The 17,637-nt window shown below is 42.9% G+C and overlaps 1 protein-coding gene across 2 annotated transcripts in view; it reads left to right on the top strand.

The window, feature by feature from the left end:
- LOC129850130 (ephrin type-B receptor 2) overlaps positions 1–17,637 on the top strand; it is a 161,698-nt gene that overhangs the window by 96,814 nt on the left and 47,247 nt on the right. For both annotated transcript variants that reach the window (XM_055916690.1, XM_055916689.1), the window contains exons 4-5: positions 13,976–14,131; positions 15,793–16,128. In XM_055916690.1, coding sequence (XP_055772665.1) covers positions 13,976–14,131; positions 15,793–16,128 — 492 coding nt within the window. The remainder of the gene's footprint in view (positions 1–13,975; positions 14,132–15,792; positions 16,129–17,637) is intronic.

Raw genomic sequence — 17,637 nt, 5'->3', positions numbered from 1 at the left:
GCTTTACAATCCTAATCCCCATGTTATTGGTTGTGTCCTGAGGTTCGGCAGGTATGCTGTTCCCATGGGGTGGGGTGTCCATGTCCTTTGTCCGTGTGTGTGACCATGTCACTCTTACATCGTCCCGTTTCCTACTCAAATTCTCAACAGAGAACGCCCATTCGAGTGTGAATGGGGAAAGTCAATTTTTTTCTCCCCATCCTGGATTACTTTAACACTCACATTACAATAGCCACCATGACTTAGTGTCCTGTTGCAGTGCAATATATCTTTCTCTCTTATTTCATGGTAGCATGCAGTACTAGCTGAGTGAAGCCACTTTAAATCAGTCTGGGAGATGGGCCTCCCAAGTGGCACAGTGGTCTAAAGCACTGCATCGCAGTGCTAGCTGTGCCACTAGAGATCCTGCTTCGAGTCCAGGCTCTGCCGCAGCCATCTGCGACCGGGAGACCCATGGGGCGGCGCACAATTGGCCCAGCGTTGTCCAGGGGAAGGTTTGGCCAGCAGTGATGTTCTTGTCCCTTAGCGACTCCTGTGGTAGGCCGGGTGCAGTGCACGCTGACATGTTCGCCAGGGGTACTGTGTTTCCTCCAACACATTGGTGCGGCTGGCTTCTGGGTTAACCTGTTGGGGATGGGGGCGCTGTTTAGACTATTTATGCTAATTTGGTAATTTTTGAAACGGCTTCCCACAAAATCCTTGATCGTACAATATGCATTTTATTATTATTATTGGATAGAAAACAGTCTATAGTTTCTATAGGAGTTGAAATTTTGTCTCTAAGTGGAACAGAGCCCATTCTACAGCAATTTCCCTGACATGGATTCAGATTTCAGAAATGTTGGCCACTGTTCTGAAGTCAGTTAAAAAGGCACTGATATTGCTATGACTGTACGGACACTTCTTACGTCTTCCCCTGGATGCCTTTACGTGATGACGATTCCAATGGGGTCGATTGCGCGTTCACAGGCCCCACAAATGAAAAAACCCTGAAGCTAGTCATTCTTTTGGAGCTGCGTCATGCGCCTAGAGGACACCGGCCCGCTCCTGTTCCAAGCATTAGTGAAGGGGGTAATATTACTCGGGTCATGTTTCTACTCGTTATGGGAGTTAAAAACATCATAAGGTAGTTAATTTAAAGCGTTTTATAGCAATTTATATCCGTTTAGTGCGATTTTGGGACATTTATTTTTGCAACGATGTGAATAGTTGGGCACGCTTTTCAGTTCATCCCGAACGCAGTAGGCATTTCCACATGGCAAGAGGACAGCTTTCCACCAAAAGACGATTGCTCTCAAGAAAGGATCCTTTGCCCAAGATACTGATGGAAGAACAGCTCAAGGTAGGACATTTTTATTATGATAAATCGTGTTTCTGTCGAAACATTTTAGTGGCTTAGGACGCCATGTTTTATGACGTAGCTTCGCTAGGCGCAAACTGTATTGAAAAGTAAGGATAAATTAAAAAATGTTATTCCGCAATTGTATTAAGAATTAAATTGTCTATCAATCCCTGTCCACCCTATATTTTTTAGTCACGTTTATGAGTATTTATGTATAAGAGTAGATCACTGTCTAAGTGGCGCAAGGACTTTTTCTGACCAGCTTGTCTACATTTCACATTGTCTAACCATGATTTTGGTGGCTAAATATAAACATTTGCGATCAAACTCTATATGGAATGTGTAATATGATGTTACAGGAGTGTCATCGGAAGAATTCTGAGAAGGTTAGTGAAAAAATTAATATCTTTTGGCGATGTTGACTTTTATCGCTCACTTTGGCTAGAATCAATGCTGGGCTGCTATGTGCTATGTGCTACGCTAATATAACGATTTATTGTGTTTTCGCTGTAAGACACTTAGAAAATCTGAAATATTGTCTGTATTCACAGGATCTGTGTCTTTCGATTCGTGTATGCTGTGTATTTTTACGAAATGTTTGATGATTAGTAAGTAGGTAAACACGTTGCTCTAAGTAGTTTTTCTATTCCATTTGTGACGGTGGGTGCAATTGTAACCTATGCCATCTACCTGAAATATGCACTTTTTTCTAACAAAACCTATCCCATACCATAAATATGTAATCAGACTGTCATCTAATGAGTTTTTTTGTTGGTTAGGGGCTATAAATATCTTAGTTTAGCCGAATTGGTGATGGCTACTGGTGTTGGTGGACAAATAAAAGATGGTGGATTATGCTAATGTGTTTTTAGGTAATAGATGTACATCTTTACATATTGTGTCTTCCCTGTAAAACATTTTAAAAATCGGACAAGTTGACTGGATTCACAAGATCTGTGTCTTTCATTAGCTGTATTGGACTTTAATGTGTGAAAGTTAAATATTTAAAAAAAATATTTTTTTTGAATTTCGCGGCACTGGTTTTTCAGTGGGGGGGGGGGGGTGCCGCTAGCGCCACGCTGATCCTAGACAGGTTAACCTCTCTAGGGTATGTGGGACGTCCCACGTCATCAACAGCCAGTGATACTGCAGGGCGCCAAATTCAAAACAACAGAAATCCCATAATTTAAATTCCTCAAACATACAAGTATTTTAGACCATTTTAAAGCTACACTTGTTGTAAATCCAGCCAAAGTGTCCGATTTCAAAAAGGTTTTATGACGAAAGCTCACCAAACGATTATGTACGGTATGAGCCAAGTCACAGAAAAAGACAGCCATTTTTTCAGCTAAAGAGAGCATTAACAAAAAGCAGAAATAGAGATAGAATTAATCACTAACCTTTGATAATCTTCATCAGATGACTTCATGTTACACAATACATGTATTTTATGTTCGGTAAAGTTCATATTTATATCCAAAAATCTGAGATTAGGCAAGACGCTACTGTATCACTTGGCAAAAAGCCTGAGAAAATGCATAGCGCCACATTAAAATGAATGACTATGAAAATTACTATAAAATCAATCTTTCATTAAATCACACATGAAATATATCAAATTAAAGCTACACTGGTTGTGAATCCAGCCAACATGTCAGAATTCAAATAGGCTTTTCAGCGAAAGCATAAGATGCTATTATCTGAGCATAGCACCATTGTAAACAAAAGAGAGAAAACATTTCAACCCTGCAGGAGCGACACAAAACGCAGAATAAAAATATAATTCATGCCTTACCTTTGACAAGCTTCTGTTGTTGGCACTCCAATATGTCCCATAAACATCACAAATGGTCCTTTTGTTCGATTAATTCCGTCGATATATGTCCAAAATGTCCATTTATTTGGCGCGTTTGATCCAGAAAAACACCGGTTCCAACTTGCTCAAACATGACGACAAAATATATCAAAGGTTACCTGTAAACTTTGACAAAAAATGTCAAACTACTTATGTAATACAACTTTAGGTATTTCTTAACGTTAATAATTGATAAAATTGAAGACGGGATGATATGTGTTCAATACAGGATTAAAACGATATGTAGCATGCCTTCTGTTTGATTGAAACGCATGTCTAGGACACCAGGAGTGCCTCGACTTCAAGATGGCCGTATTTCTTCATTACACAAAGGAATAACCCCAACCTATTTCTCACGACTGTTGACATCCAGTGGAAGCCGTAGGAACTGCAAGCAAGTTGCTTAGATATTCTGGTTTCCTAATGAAAACTCATTGAAAAGACAGTGACCTCAAAAAAAAAGAAATCTGAATGGTTTGTCCTCGGGGTTTCGCCTGCCAAATAAGCTCTGTTATACTCACAGACATGATTCAAACAGTTTTTGAAACTTCAGAGTGTTTTCCATCCAAATCCACGAATAATATGCATATCTTATCTCCTGGCGATGAGTAACTGGCAGTTGAATTTGGGTATGTTTTTCATCCAAATGTGAAAATGCTGCCCCCTACCCTAGAGAAGTTAAGTGGGCGTTGTTTCAAGAAGCAGTGCGGCTTGGCTGGGTTGTGTTTTGGAGGACGCATGGCTCTCGACCTTCGCCTCTGCCGAGTCCGTACAAGAGTTGTAGATGATGACTACATATAGTAACTCCTGTTAGCACCTGTCAGAAAAGCCTTGTGTGGATAATGGCAGGAGTAGACTCTTTTGTCCTCGTTACCACTGCAACATCAGTGAGTATAATGTTGTATGATTTGCTTTCACTTTAGTTGGGAGTTATACCACTTACATTCCACTTGACGTATCATTGTGTAACTCAATGTGTCAAAAAGGGGTTTTGTATGTGTGACAATGGTCATCTCTACAGGCTATTCAGCGTATAAACTGTATTCATCTTCCTGTTCAGCTATGTCTTGTGCTAATCATATTCATGAGTTAACCTGTCTAGGATCAGCGTGGCGCTAGCGGCACACCCCCCCCCCCCCCACTGAAAAACCAGTGCCGCGAAATTCAAAAAAAATATTTTTTTAAAATATTTAACTTTCACACATTAAAGTCCAATACAGCTAATGAAAGACACAGATCTTGTGAATCCAGTCAACATTTCCGATTTTTAAAATGTTTTACAGGGAAGACACAATATGTAAAGATGTACATCTATTACCTAAAAACACATTAGCATAATCCACCATCTTTTATTTGTCCACCAACACCAGTAGCCATCACCAATTCGGCTAAACTAAGATATTTATAGCCCCTAACCAACAAAAAAACTCATTAGATGACAGTCTGATAACATATTTATGGTATGGGATAGGTTTTGTTAGAAAAAAGTGCATATTTCAGGTAGATGGCATAGTTTACAATTGCACCCACCATCACAAATGGACTAGAATAATTACAATGAGCAACGTGTTTACCTAACTACTAATCATCAAACATTTCGTAAAAATACACAGCATACACGAATCGAAAGACACAGATCCTGTGAATACAGACAATATTTCAGATTTTCTAAGTGTCTTACAGCGAAAACACAATAAATCGTTATATTAGCTTAGCACATAGCAATTAGCAGCCCAGCATTGATTCTAGCCAAAGTGAGCGATAAAAGTCAACATCGCCAAAAGATATTAATTTTTTCACTAACCTTCTCAGAATTCTTCCGATGACACTCCTGTAACATCACATTACAACATGCATATACAGTTTGATCGAAAATGTTTATATTTAGCCACCAAAATCATGGTTAGACAATGTGAAATGTAGACAAGCTGGTAAAGAAAAAGTCCTTGCGCCACTTAGACAGTGATCTACTCTTATACATAAATACTCATAAACGTGACTAAAAAATATAGGGTGGACAGGGATTGATAGACAATTTAATTCTTAATACAATTGCGTTATTACATTTTTTAATTTATCCTTACTTTTCAATACAGTTTGCGCCAAGCGAAGCTACGTCAAAAAACATGGCGTCCTAAGCCACTAAAATGTTTCGACAGAAACACGATTTATCATAATAAAAATGTCCTACCTTGAGCTGTTCTTCCATCAGTATCTTGGGCAAAGGATCCTTTCTTGGGAGAAATCGTCTTTTGGTGGAAAGCTGTCCTCTTGCCATGTGGAAATGTCAACTGCGTTCGGGATGAACTGAAAAGCGTGCCCAACTTTTCACATCGTTGCAAAAATAAATGTCCCAAAATCGCACTAAACGGATATAAATTGCTATAAAACGCTTTAAATTAACTACCTTATGATGTTTTTAACTCCTATAACGAGTGAAAAGATGACCGGAGAAATATAACAGGCTAAACTAACGCTTGGAACAGGTGCGCACCGGTGTCCTCTAGCCTCATGACGCAGCTCCCAAAGAATGACTAGCTTCAGGGTTTTTTCATTTGTAGGGCCTGTGAACGCGCAATCGACCCCGTTGGAATCGTCATCACGTAAAGGCATCCAGGGGAAGACGTAAGAAGTGTCCGTATAGTCATAGCAACGACAGTGCCCTTTTAAATGACTTCAGAAGAGTGGCCAACATTTCTCAAATCTGACTCCATGTCAGGGAAATTGCTGTAGAATGGGCTCTGTTCCACTTAGAGACAAAATTTCAACTCCTATAGAAACTATAGACTGTTTTCTATCCAATAATAATAATAATATGCATATTGTACGATCAAGGATTTTGTGGGAAGCCGTTTAAAAAATTAGCCAAATTAGCATAAATAGTCTAAACAGCGCCCCCATCCCCAATTAAGGTGGGTTTTAGACATAGCTCCTGTGACTTCAGCCAGGAGATGTAGCCGCAGCCAGGTTGGTTGACAGGGCATCTTTAATAGAGATTAATGCTCTCACAGGGGTCAGCCTGACTCTCCCTGGCCACACCCTAACCATCTGTAGCCCCATGTACTATGGAGGTCCACCGCCAACCTGATTAGCCCCTAATACCATCCAGAGACCAAATTGTCAAGTGATCTGCCTGCATGAAATGACCCTTCACGATTTCTGTGTATCTGTCAGCTCAGATGCCTGTAATTTTACCATTCCCCATATCTGCTTCTTTTCTCAAAAAATGAGAGAGAAAAAAATATGCAGTGAAAATTCCAGACATTATTACCGTGCTGAATGTATGGCTCCAGAGATTCTCCCCTTTCATCTTTCTTTTTCATCTATAGACACATGGTAGTTATCAGACACTATGGAAATACTGCGGTTAAGATACTTTTCCCTTTGCTGATTTCACATTTCTGGGGTATTTTATGACCTGATGACTGTGCTGTGTTCCAACTCAAGGAACACTATGTTGTTTGAATTAGAAAGATAATGTTTGCCACATGTGAACGATACAGTATCAGGAGATGGTCCAAGTGCGTGCAGAGGTGTGTGTTGGTTTGTGTTTGCATTTTATGTCTGAAGGCGTCCGTGTGCTTCCTTCCGAAATAGTTCGTAACAGTTTGTGCATATATTATGACAACATTTAATTACTTTTTGGTTCGTTTTGGTCTATGGCAAGGTTTTTATTCAGCTACTTTCATTTTTCTCGAGGCAAGCCGAAGTCGGTAGACGAAGTGTATGCCCCTTCGTCTGTGACCAATCAACAGTAGGGATTCAACAATGAAGGGTTTGTTGTCATTCAATGAGAGACAAATCGTTTTTCAATATAAAATACTGCACCAAACATCTTAGTTAGATGTCAAATTGCACAACTAACGTCAAAATCAATGACATATTTCTTGAGTTATCTTAGACTAATTCTTAGACTAATTCTGACTATTTTGAGGAAGTGTATATTGGCTACAGCGTCTCAAAATGGACAAACAGTAGTATTGCTGCTTTTTTCTTGTTTTTCAAGAGAAGGTCTTTTTAAAGAAGTATGCGAGCACACTCAATCGGTATGCGAGCAAGCTAGGCGCCAGCATGCAGAAGGCTGAAGGAATGAACATAATGAATGGGGATTTCTGGCTTTAATCCACCAACAGATGATTTTTTGTGAGCTTCTATGTTGGCCTGTCACATGTGCTTTTTGTCCTTGATTGCTTAACCATAACACAGTTATGCTGTAGGTATACACATGGAGGGAAACCTAAGATACCAACACCGGGACACAGGGTACATCTGAGCCTTGTATTTAGCACCTATTGTAGGAGACATGTAGATAGGTGAAATTGACCTGTGGGCTGTGGACAGGGGTTGTTTATAAAGTTATACTGTGAGTTTTGTGTGTGTGTGTGCGTGCGCGCGTGCGTGTGTGTGCGTGCGTGTGTGTGTGTGTGTGCATGCGTGAGTGTGTTTGGACGTGTGCTGGATGTCTAGTCTGTGTTGTAAAACTGGGCCCTCCCCTCTCCAGCTGTTATGCTGGTGAGCCTGCCCACTGAGAGACCATTTCCCAGGTGTCTCACACATTTCTTACTAATCTCCTGCTCACATGGGCTCCACTGGAGCACCTAATCTGTCTCCATGGCGCCCGCTGGGTAGATTTGGGTATGATGCTGTCTGAGGAGAGCTCACTGACAACTGTAGAGGAGACATGGCTTAGAGCAGGGACACTGACGAACAGTCACTTTCCACCTGCCACATCCTTCTGCAGGCACACACACTCACACATTAATTCATAATGAAAACACAGATAGGGCTATGTACATGTGTAGTGTACACACACATGCATAGAATGTAAGATGACAGGAGCCCAGCCATCACTGGGCGTAGAGGGGAGTACATCACCAGTGAGGGCTGCTGTTCTGACCCCATTCTCTAAATCACCCGAGCAGTCCAGCCCTCTCCTCCTCTCCTCAGTAGTGACAGTGGGCATCTGACTCACGCTGGAAGTGTTCCTGTCCTATCCAGGACGTGGAGAGAAGCTTCATTTACATCTAGTAGATCATTGATGGTCAGCCTCACACCCTGCTCCCCAGTGCGAGCCACGGCGAGATTCAGGCACGCTAATTGCATCAGACAGGGAAAAATAGAGAGGGAAGTGAATATCTAATTTGTGCCCATGTGTGGGGTGAAGCGAATGCCAGTTGTATTATTGCTTTAACACCGTCCTGATTGAATTAGCTGGCGAGGCCCGGGCCCTAATTGAATTCCGGGGCCCTGCGTCGCCGCTCAGCCAAAAAGAGTGTGTTCCCTATGGGAAAGGTTACATTGAGGGGACAGACTGGCTGTTGTACTAAACACCTCCTACCTACGTTATGGATGCTGTCCTTAGGCAAGGTTAGCTTCTCCTCACATGTGACCACTACAGAGACTTTTGGCGCAGAGTAAATCATTCATATTTGCGTGCTGTCCCTATTATTGCTGAATGTTTTTCCTAATCTAATTTGGATTTGATCTGCTCCATCGCGGGACCGTAAGTATGGCACAAAACAGTCCTCTCTCTTTATGGGCTATCCTTATTAAGGGATAACATTTGATCTCTAGTTCCCAGTAATTAATCCAAATTGTTTACACAGGAGACAGAGACAGTAGATAGAAAGCAGGAAAGCCGTTCAGAAGCCCGGTCCTCCCTACAGTAGTCCTCTCAGTGGCAATAGGAAATACCCTGTGACTCTGGCCATTTTCACTGCTTTCAGCACTTTTTTCTGCTGCCCTAACAAACCTTCACACCTCCAATTCTTTTTCTCTCCAACCTTTTCTCTTTCACACATCCCTGATTCACACACAGAAGCGCACACAAACACACACGTAATGAACACTCACACACGCATGTACGCACGTACACACACGCGCGAGCATTGGACACACTCGCAAGTACACACGCATACATGCGCACACACACACACACACCTTACCCCTCTTTCTCTCCCTTGTCTCTTTTTAATGCTGCTTTCATTAAATGCAGCAGTTTTAGGGGCTGGTTGTGGAGCAGCTGAATAGGAGGAATGGGGAAACAGGAGAGGGGGTGGGGGGTGTTCACCGTCACTGCTGCAGTCCTCTGGCCTGCTGGACAAAGCACCTCTCTGTCGGGCGGGGTTGCTGGGGGATGGGAGACAGGGTGGAGGGAGGTGTGGAACAGGTCATGGGTTTTTCTCAATAGACCTGCTCTGGTTGGATTAGTGGCTGTTTCAGCCAGATGATTCCCCGGACATAGTGAAGCATTGCACAGCTCAGATGGCCATGATGGAAATGTAAAATGCCCAGCCTTTGTTTTGTTACTCCTGGCTGTCTGGGCTCACAGTTATGATGCTGTGCTGCCTGCATGTATTTGTGTGTGTCTGTGTGTGTGTGTTTGTGTGTAAGCAAACTGTGCTGGAGAAGCCAGATGCACCAGCAGCTCAGAATGCTTCCAGTAGAGTGGCTGGCTTCATAATCAGCATTGTCACTGAAAACAATGGAGGCCCACCTCACCCACAAATACAGACTAGGGTGGATACAGTGTCTTTTCCTTTCCTCTGACATAAATCTGCCTGACTGGCTAAACCTTTTGAAACAACTAGCAAATGACCTGCTGTACAACCTGACTGGCTCCCTGGCACGGAGGACTCACTTCTCACAATACCATTTTTTTTTTTACAGTGGGTCTACAGTACTTCCAATTAAATTCTTTATGTCAGGATGTGTTATTAGAAGTCATAAACACAGACAGAAAGGGTTGGCCTCTATCCAGTCACTGTGTTGCCTCTGCGCTGGAGAACAGCAGTCATTGAGATGTGACAGCCAAGCCTTTCCTTTTCTGACGTGTGCCTGGAAACACTTTGAGGTGATCTGGACCCTTTGACATGGCTGCCACTAAATTAAATCCGAAGTGTTTATAAATTCCATTAGAATGTTTCTGGCTGCCTTTTCTTCTTGACTTAATGTGGCGTTTCATCACTTCTATCAAAATCCATAGGTTCTAAGAGCTGAGAAAAACATTGCTTATTTATCTAATGATATTAATAGACATATACAGTAGAGTGTGCAAAGCTGTCATCAAGGCAAAGGGTGGCTGCTTTGAACAATAAAAAATATGAAATATATTTTGATTTCTTTAACACTTTTTTGGTTACTACATGATTCCATATGTGTTATTTCATAGTTTTGATGTCTTCACTATTATTCTACAATGTAGAAAATAGTAAAACATTAAGTAAAAATCCCTGAATGAGTAGGTGTGTCCAAACGTTTGACTGGTACTGTATTTAAAAAGAATACAAGAGAGAAGGGAATATAAAACTCCAGCAATGAATATTTCCCTCATATTACTTCCCCTTGCCAGGGGGATGTCTGAAGTTGGAAGCTACATCCAAAAAAGACTTTCGCCCTTACATGTCGACTGAGGGATTCGAGGGAGATTGTGATCAAACAGCTCAACAGTACCAATCTGAGCAAGGAGGGAATCAAAGTGCTGATCTGCTTTTTAATCAGAGCTCTGTACTCTTCCGCAGGCTACATCTGACACCAAGCAGCTCATCAGTCCTCTAACACAGCCTCTTGAAAGACTTGTGGAATTCCCCCCCACCCCCCCACCCCAAAATAAAGGCCCTGGCGGCAGGGCCGGCTCCAGGCATAAGCAATCGCTTATGGGGCCCCTGACCAAGAGAAAGGAACTCAGTCAGTTTCTCAACTGTTGAGTGTTAAAATAGTAGAATACTCAAGGTGTAAGTAAAAAATGTGTTTATGCATCAGCAGTTTTTCTCTTGTCACTGGCAGTCACTCAATTAGCCATAACAATTTTTGGATTGGCAAGTTAGTTCAGGCAGTTCTCTAAACTTGTAGTAAACATGGCCAAATTACCGACCAGGAATGCAGGGCACATGCCCAGGGGCCCTGACCTCCAAGGGGCCCCCATTGATTTTGTTAGTCACTCTCACACAGATACTGTATCATTAGTCATGGCAAAATGTGTCAAATTGCAGGAAAACAGCTTTCAAACTACAAAAATGTATCTTCATCCCATGGCAAAATGTGTAAAATTGCAGGGAATTAGATTTCAAACAGCAAAACTGTCTCTCTGCCCGATGGCAAAATGAGTAGAATTGCATGAAATTTGTTATAAAAATACTGAATGTTCTCTCCTCCCTATGGCTAGATGTCTAGAACTGTGTAGATCTTTTTTTATATCTGCCCCATGGAAAATTAAGGAGAATTACATGACATTTGCACACAGAGAAATCCATCCCATGGCAAAATGACCCGTCAAGGGCCACTAAAACATTTTGCGGCTTGGTGAAAGGACCCCCAACCAAATCTTCCTTAGGGCCCCCAAAAGGCTAGAGCCGTCCCTGCCTGGCAGTGACAGGCTGAGCCCACACCTAAAACAGCCTGGTCTGTATGTCTGTCTGGCCATTCCTGGCCATATCTGGCTACCAAACAATAGAGCTCGTTTTTGACACTGTGCCCCCTTCCCAACTCTCTCTTCCATATAAAACATACTTGGCCTAAACTCCTTAACACACTCATTCATTCAATCCTAAGCACTGCCTACTGCCTTCTGTCTTTCTCTTTTTCTCTCCTCTGCTCCACCCCTTCTCCTTTCCCTCTCACTGGCCCTTTCTGCTATTTCCTTTGGTATCGCGCTCCTCTGACCTCTTCACTGCCTTAGACTTCACTGTGTCCTTTAGTCCCAGTCCCAATCCACAGAGCTGGGGCCTCATTCTGTGACTCTGGTGACTGGCAGTGTGAATGTGCCGGCCTCATGTTTCACTCTGTACCGGGCCACTTTCCTTCATCAATCACGTGAGAAGAAAAACATGTCAAGACTAATATTTATTGAAGAGCTCGATCAGATTTTCTCAGTATTTATATCCAATACCGTTTCCTGCGGCTGACGTTTATGACTACGATCTCATCCAAGTCAAGAGCCTCTCGCTGAAAATGTATTTTTGCTTTAGCTATCCACAAGATGCATCAGTTTCACGGAACATTGTCCTCTCTCTGTGTGTGTATGTGTGTGTGAGGCAGTTTCTTCGAAGGAATCTGAGTTTGATGGGCCAGGGCTACTAGAACGCAGAAGTGCAATAGTGTGTTTAGCAGTTTTGAAGGGAGGATGATGATTGAGATGTGTTCTACAGAGAGTTTGTGGGGAGTTGGGATTGGAAAAGAGCAGTAATCTTGCTCCAACATGGTGCTCCAGCATGGTGACTGGGAACTGGGATCTGTCTTCCTAGTAAAAACAGTGGGATTGAATCCAGATTTATTCTGCCTTGTGATTTGACCTTCTCCCAATAAAGCACATATTTTAATCCAGCTGTAATTGCCAGCTCAGACCAGGGATGGATAGTGATATGATTGTTTTATTTTTACTAGATATGGAATACAGTGAGAGTTTGTGAGATTATGGAAAGTAGTGAGAATTTGTGAGATGGGATATGATGCAGAGTAACTCAACAGAATAAGGATCCCTCCAGATTGTTTTGTTTTTTTGCTCTGTGGGTTCCTGACCGATTCCAATGTTGCATAATGTATTCAGTGGTGTAGATGTATTTTTTTAGGTGCCGGAGGGCAAAAAAAGAGTAAAGGACGTTACAGTCAGTGTGTACTGACGGATGTAGTCTATTGAATAATATTGGGCTATTCTATTGCTAAAATGCATCCTCCAAATGCAAACTCTGCTTATGCCTAGAAATGTTCCTCTTTTTAATACCCTCAAACACCGAAATATGCCATCATCACTGCCAATCGTCAATGATAATTCTCCACATCTTATGGGTGAAAGCTGCATCTGCATGCCAACCATTTGATCTCAAACAGTTTCACGGGAATAGCCTATGCATCTATAGTAGATGTTCTTAAATGATGTTACTATTGTTTTGTGAACACATTTTAGAAAATGGTGTTAACAAGCTATATACTACCTTCACATTGATTCAGCTAAACTTCATTCAATGACAACAGAGATAGTTCTCTGGTAGCATTGGTATATGGACATTCAGAACACTGTGGAGGTCATTCATAAGTGTGGCACCTTCTGCGTGTCAATTTGTCATGTGTTGCTTTAGCTCGTTGCTTTAGCTCGTCCCCACACCACTCCATCTCATCCTCTTCCGGATGGAGAGAGAGAGGTGGGTGGTGATTATCTCAAGCTGAACCAACCTCAGCTGGTTTGGCCCCAGTACAAAAACAGCTCTTGACATGGTGCTCGAGCAGGTGCTGCTGTGCATTCTGGGAAGGGTTCCACAGTGTGTGCGTGTGCATGTGCGTGCATGCATGCGCGCTTGAGTGTGTGGCGGGGCAGGTGGATCTGAGGTAAAGATAAAGAGAATTCAGAAAGAGTGAGTTTCACTGTAAATGGTAGTGCTTCACTGTTTTTTGAATGTGCACGAACACACACACACACACACACACACACACACACACACACACACACACACACACACACACACACACACACACACACACACAGTTTCGATGCAGTGGTGTGTGATCAACGTCATCCCTATCCATGGCTGTATATTTTCCTCCCACTCAGGACTTTAAAGACTGCACTTAACAGGAAGTAGACTACTCCAGAAGATCTCAGGCAACTAGCGTGCTGTGAGCAAGCTGAATGATGAAAGAAAAACACAGTTGTCATCCCCACATACTTCCTTACATGAGATTATTTTGCATTGTGGCGGCTGGATGGCATATCTCGTAAAGTGAGATGCAGACAAACAGGAATATGTTCATATCTCATTTCTCTCTCTCTTGTGTTATTTTTCCAGCTTGTCCATCGGCCTTCTTCAAGCCTATACAGGGTGATGCATCCTGCATGCAGTGTCCAATCAACAGCCGTACCACCAATGAAGGAGCCACTAACTGTGTGTGCCGCAACGGTTACTATCGCACCGACTCAGATCCCATCCAGATGCCCTGCACAAGTACGTACTGTCAACTAAATGCACACACAGAAACACATACATGCACGCTCGCACACTCACACTCTTTTAATTTCACACCCTGAGGAACTGACAGGAATCAGAAATCAAAGGATACCACAGCCTCTCTGAGCACAAACAGTCCGGTCAGAGAGGAGTCCTTCACATACACCCAGCACTGACATGCTCATAGAGCCCATGCCAACAGGTCTGGCCCAACACACAGGCCACCCTCCCCTCCTCACATCACAGAGCCCTGCTGCCCTCAGCCAAAGCAGAGGTTACTGGGCCAGGCCATGCAGCATTGTAAGGGAACAGACGGAGAGAATAGCCTGGGCCAATATTCCTCTTGTCATGCCAATGAAGCCATTTAAATTGGAATTTGTGGTTGACGGAGGGTCTAAGAAAAGAGAAAGAAAGAGTGAGGGAAATACAGAAACAGAGAGAGAGAGAGGAATATGCAGTATATACAGTGTGCTAAGAAAAGAGTAAGGGGGAGAGAGGAGAGACAGGGGGAAGAGAAGAAGTGAGAGAGAGGGAAGAGAAGAAGAGAAGAGAGACAGCTCCTTTCACCACCCTGGCAGTTTTTTTTATCTGTGAAAGGGAGAGGGAGAGAAAGATTTGAGCGCTTCCAACAAAGGAGATTTGCATAAGCCCGGCTCTGGGAGCAGAGCAGCTGAATGAGAAAGCAGCGTCACGTCGCTGGTATTAAACACAGCGGGCCCGGGCTGATTAAAGAAGGGAAACGGGCCCATTCGAGTGGCCCGCGAGCTAACTGGGGCCATTAGCTGCCCATCCCAACCCTCCCCAGGAAGGAGATGATGTTTACGAGGCTGTTTCGCATGATAGAGAGACACAGACAGACAGAGGGCCTCGATGGGCACTGCTCCAGGCCTGGAAGTCCCTTAATGGGAGCCAATTAAAAGGGCGGTTAAATAAGTGATCAATTCAGGTTTAGGAGTTTGTGGGCGGGGGGAATTTCCTTGTTTATCTCATTAGCCCTGGAGAGAGCATCCTCCCTAATTAGCTGCACATGCCCGTAAAAGATAAACAGTACTCATTGTACATTTGTTTGGGCTGTCAGTCAAATGTGATGCCATGGGGAATGTTACTTTCAACCAGTGATGCCTCTATAAGAAGTGGTTGTGTTTGAGGAACAGTCACTTTCTCTGTCTTGCAGTACGTCTACTTGGTGCTCTGCTGTACATAACTAACGGATTGAAACAGAAACATGTGGCATAATGGACATCAAAAGTCACCTCATGTTGAAGATCAGTGTGTTTAAATGGGCATCCTATTAAGTTGAGTATACCAGGCAAAGACCTCAAAGAGACTGTGCTCTATTTGTGGGCGTGTGGGTTCTCTCTTCTCCAGTGAAGGAGTTATTTGAGTAGAGTGATACCGGCTCTGGTATTCTCCCCCCCCAGAACTCCAAGGACACAGGAAACATAATTCCCCTGCCAACATCTAAATGAAATGTCATGAAGTAGTGCTTTTGTAATGACTAGAGTAGATTGAGTCCCTACCATTTCTCCACATTTTTTTCTTTCACCTCAAGTCTGTAGGCAAACCATAGTTTACATATGAGACTTCTGTCAGTGCTTCTCACATTCCATACAGAAACCAACTAAGATGTTGACTGTATATTGTCTGTGTTTCTCCAGCGGTGCCGTCTGCTCCTCAGAATGTTCTGTCCATCGTGAATGAGACGTCTCTGATGCTGGAGTGGCAGCATCCTAGGGAGTCAGGTGGTCGTGAGGACGTGGTCTTCAACATCATCTGTAAGAGCTGTGGAGGGGGCCGGGGAGGCTGCACGCGCTGTGGCGACAACGTCCAGTTTGTACCCCGCCAGCTGGGTCTGACTGAGCCCCGGGTCTACATCAGTGACCTGCTGGCCCACACACAGTACACCTTTGAGGTGCAGGCCGTCAACGGTGTCTCTGACCAGAGCCCCTACTCACCACAGTACTCCTCCGTCAACATCACAACCAACCAGGCTGGTGTGTAGACCCTTCCTTATGTTCTCTTTGTCGCTCTCTGTCTCTCTGTCTCTCAATTAAATTACATTCAAATGGCTTTATTGGCTGGGGAAACGTATGTTTACATTGCCAAAGCAAATGGAATAGACAATAAACAAAAGAGAAATAAACAATCAGTTAACATTATACTCAATGTTCTCTCTTAGCTATGCACGTGCGCAGTCGAGCAGTAGTCGCGAGACTGCCGCGCAGCTCCCCCGGGACTGCTGCGCAGAACAAATACTATATCAGCCCACAGAGAGAAGCACCAGATTGAACTTCACTCAACTTTCGAAGGTTTTCCCTATTAGTTAACACTATCAACGTTTCCCTTTACTGTGGCAATTGTGATCAAATCAACGCAATATTAGCCACTTTCAATGCAACATACCAAAACAAAACAAACTATGTAAGATATTTTGTTGTAGGCAGAATGCATCAGAGTAGGATTCTATTGCATTGACACACACTACTCACTCAACCTGTACTCTACACAGACTTGTGCGGCATCACCAATCAGAGCTGCAGTAGGCCTATATACAAATAGACCATGGCCACATATGGATCTGTGCCATTTACTTTGAACTGGACTGTGTTTATAGCTGTGGTCTTGAGTAGATGCACTTGTTCTGAGATCAAAGCAAGATCTGCATGTAGCCATGTGGGCACATTTTGTTCATATCCTTTGCTAGTTAGTGAGTTATTAGCCCAGTTATAGATCATTTGTAGTCAGCAATAGGGGAGGGACTGCTTCCTACAAGAGCACAAAACATGTACATTCCTAGACATCTTTGAAAAGCGAGTCAGGTAAAGAGCTTTTTTTATGTCTTAAAGGGGCAGTGTTGAATAAGAGAGACATGCTTGAATAATTTAAGTAGCCAATAAGCAGAGGTTAGCATAATTTGTCTGATTCGCTGTAATAATGGTATGAGAATAATAATGCATGTTATTTTGTAAAGTGGTTTCTTGCATCAACCCTGTTTTCAGTCACCTCCTTGTCTGAAGGACAAGTGGATAAACAGGTTAATGTCCAGCCCTGCATGTTTTTCCCCCCCAAAAGTCTCATGGAATGTTGGCCTGCATTGAACACAACACATTGGCTGCTACTGTAGGCTGAATGATGGAACAGAGATTTCCATGTTAAAATGTTATGGGATGCATTTCTCCATTGTTTTTGATGGTAGGCCACTCTGGTAGGCCTACATTATGACCAAATAGCCACAGTAGCCTACTTGGCCACTGTTAAAACTGTAACTTAAAGCGGGTACAGCCTCAGTGATCACAGTAAATGCGCGCTGAAAGTTGCACAGATTTTCACAATGTTCAAGTTTGCACTCAGCGGACCTGAAATTTGCTCAGTGCCGAGAAAATTCGAGGGAACATTGATTACTGTCACAAAAGTAAAAAAAATATTATAGACATTTCAAATGTTATATTATTGGCTATGTACAGTGTGTAACAATGTACAAATAGTTGAAGTACGAAAGGGAA

The sequence above is a fragment of the Salvelinus fontinalis genome, chromosome 3 (assembly GCF_029448725.1).
Source record: "Salvelinus fontinalis isolate EN_2023a chromosome 3, ASM2944872v1, whole genome shotgun sequence".
Taxonomy (NCBI): domain Eukaryota; kingdom Metazoa; phylum Chordata; class Actinopteri; order Salmoniformes; family Salmonidae; genus Salvelinus; species Salvelinus fontinalis.
Note: the sequence above shows the minus strand (reverse complement) of the source record. Positions and strands in the feature narration are given on the sequence as shown.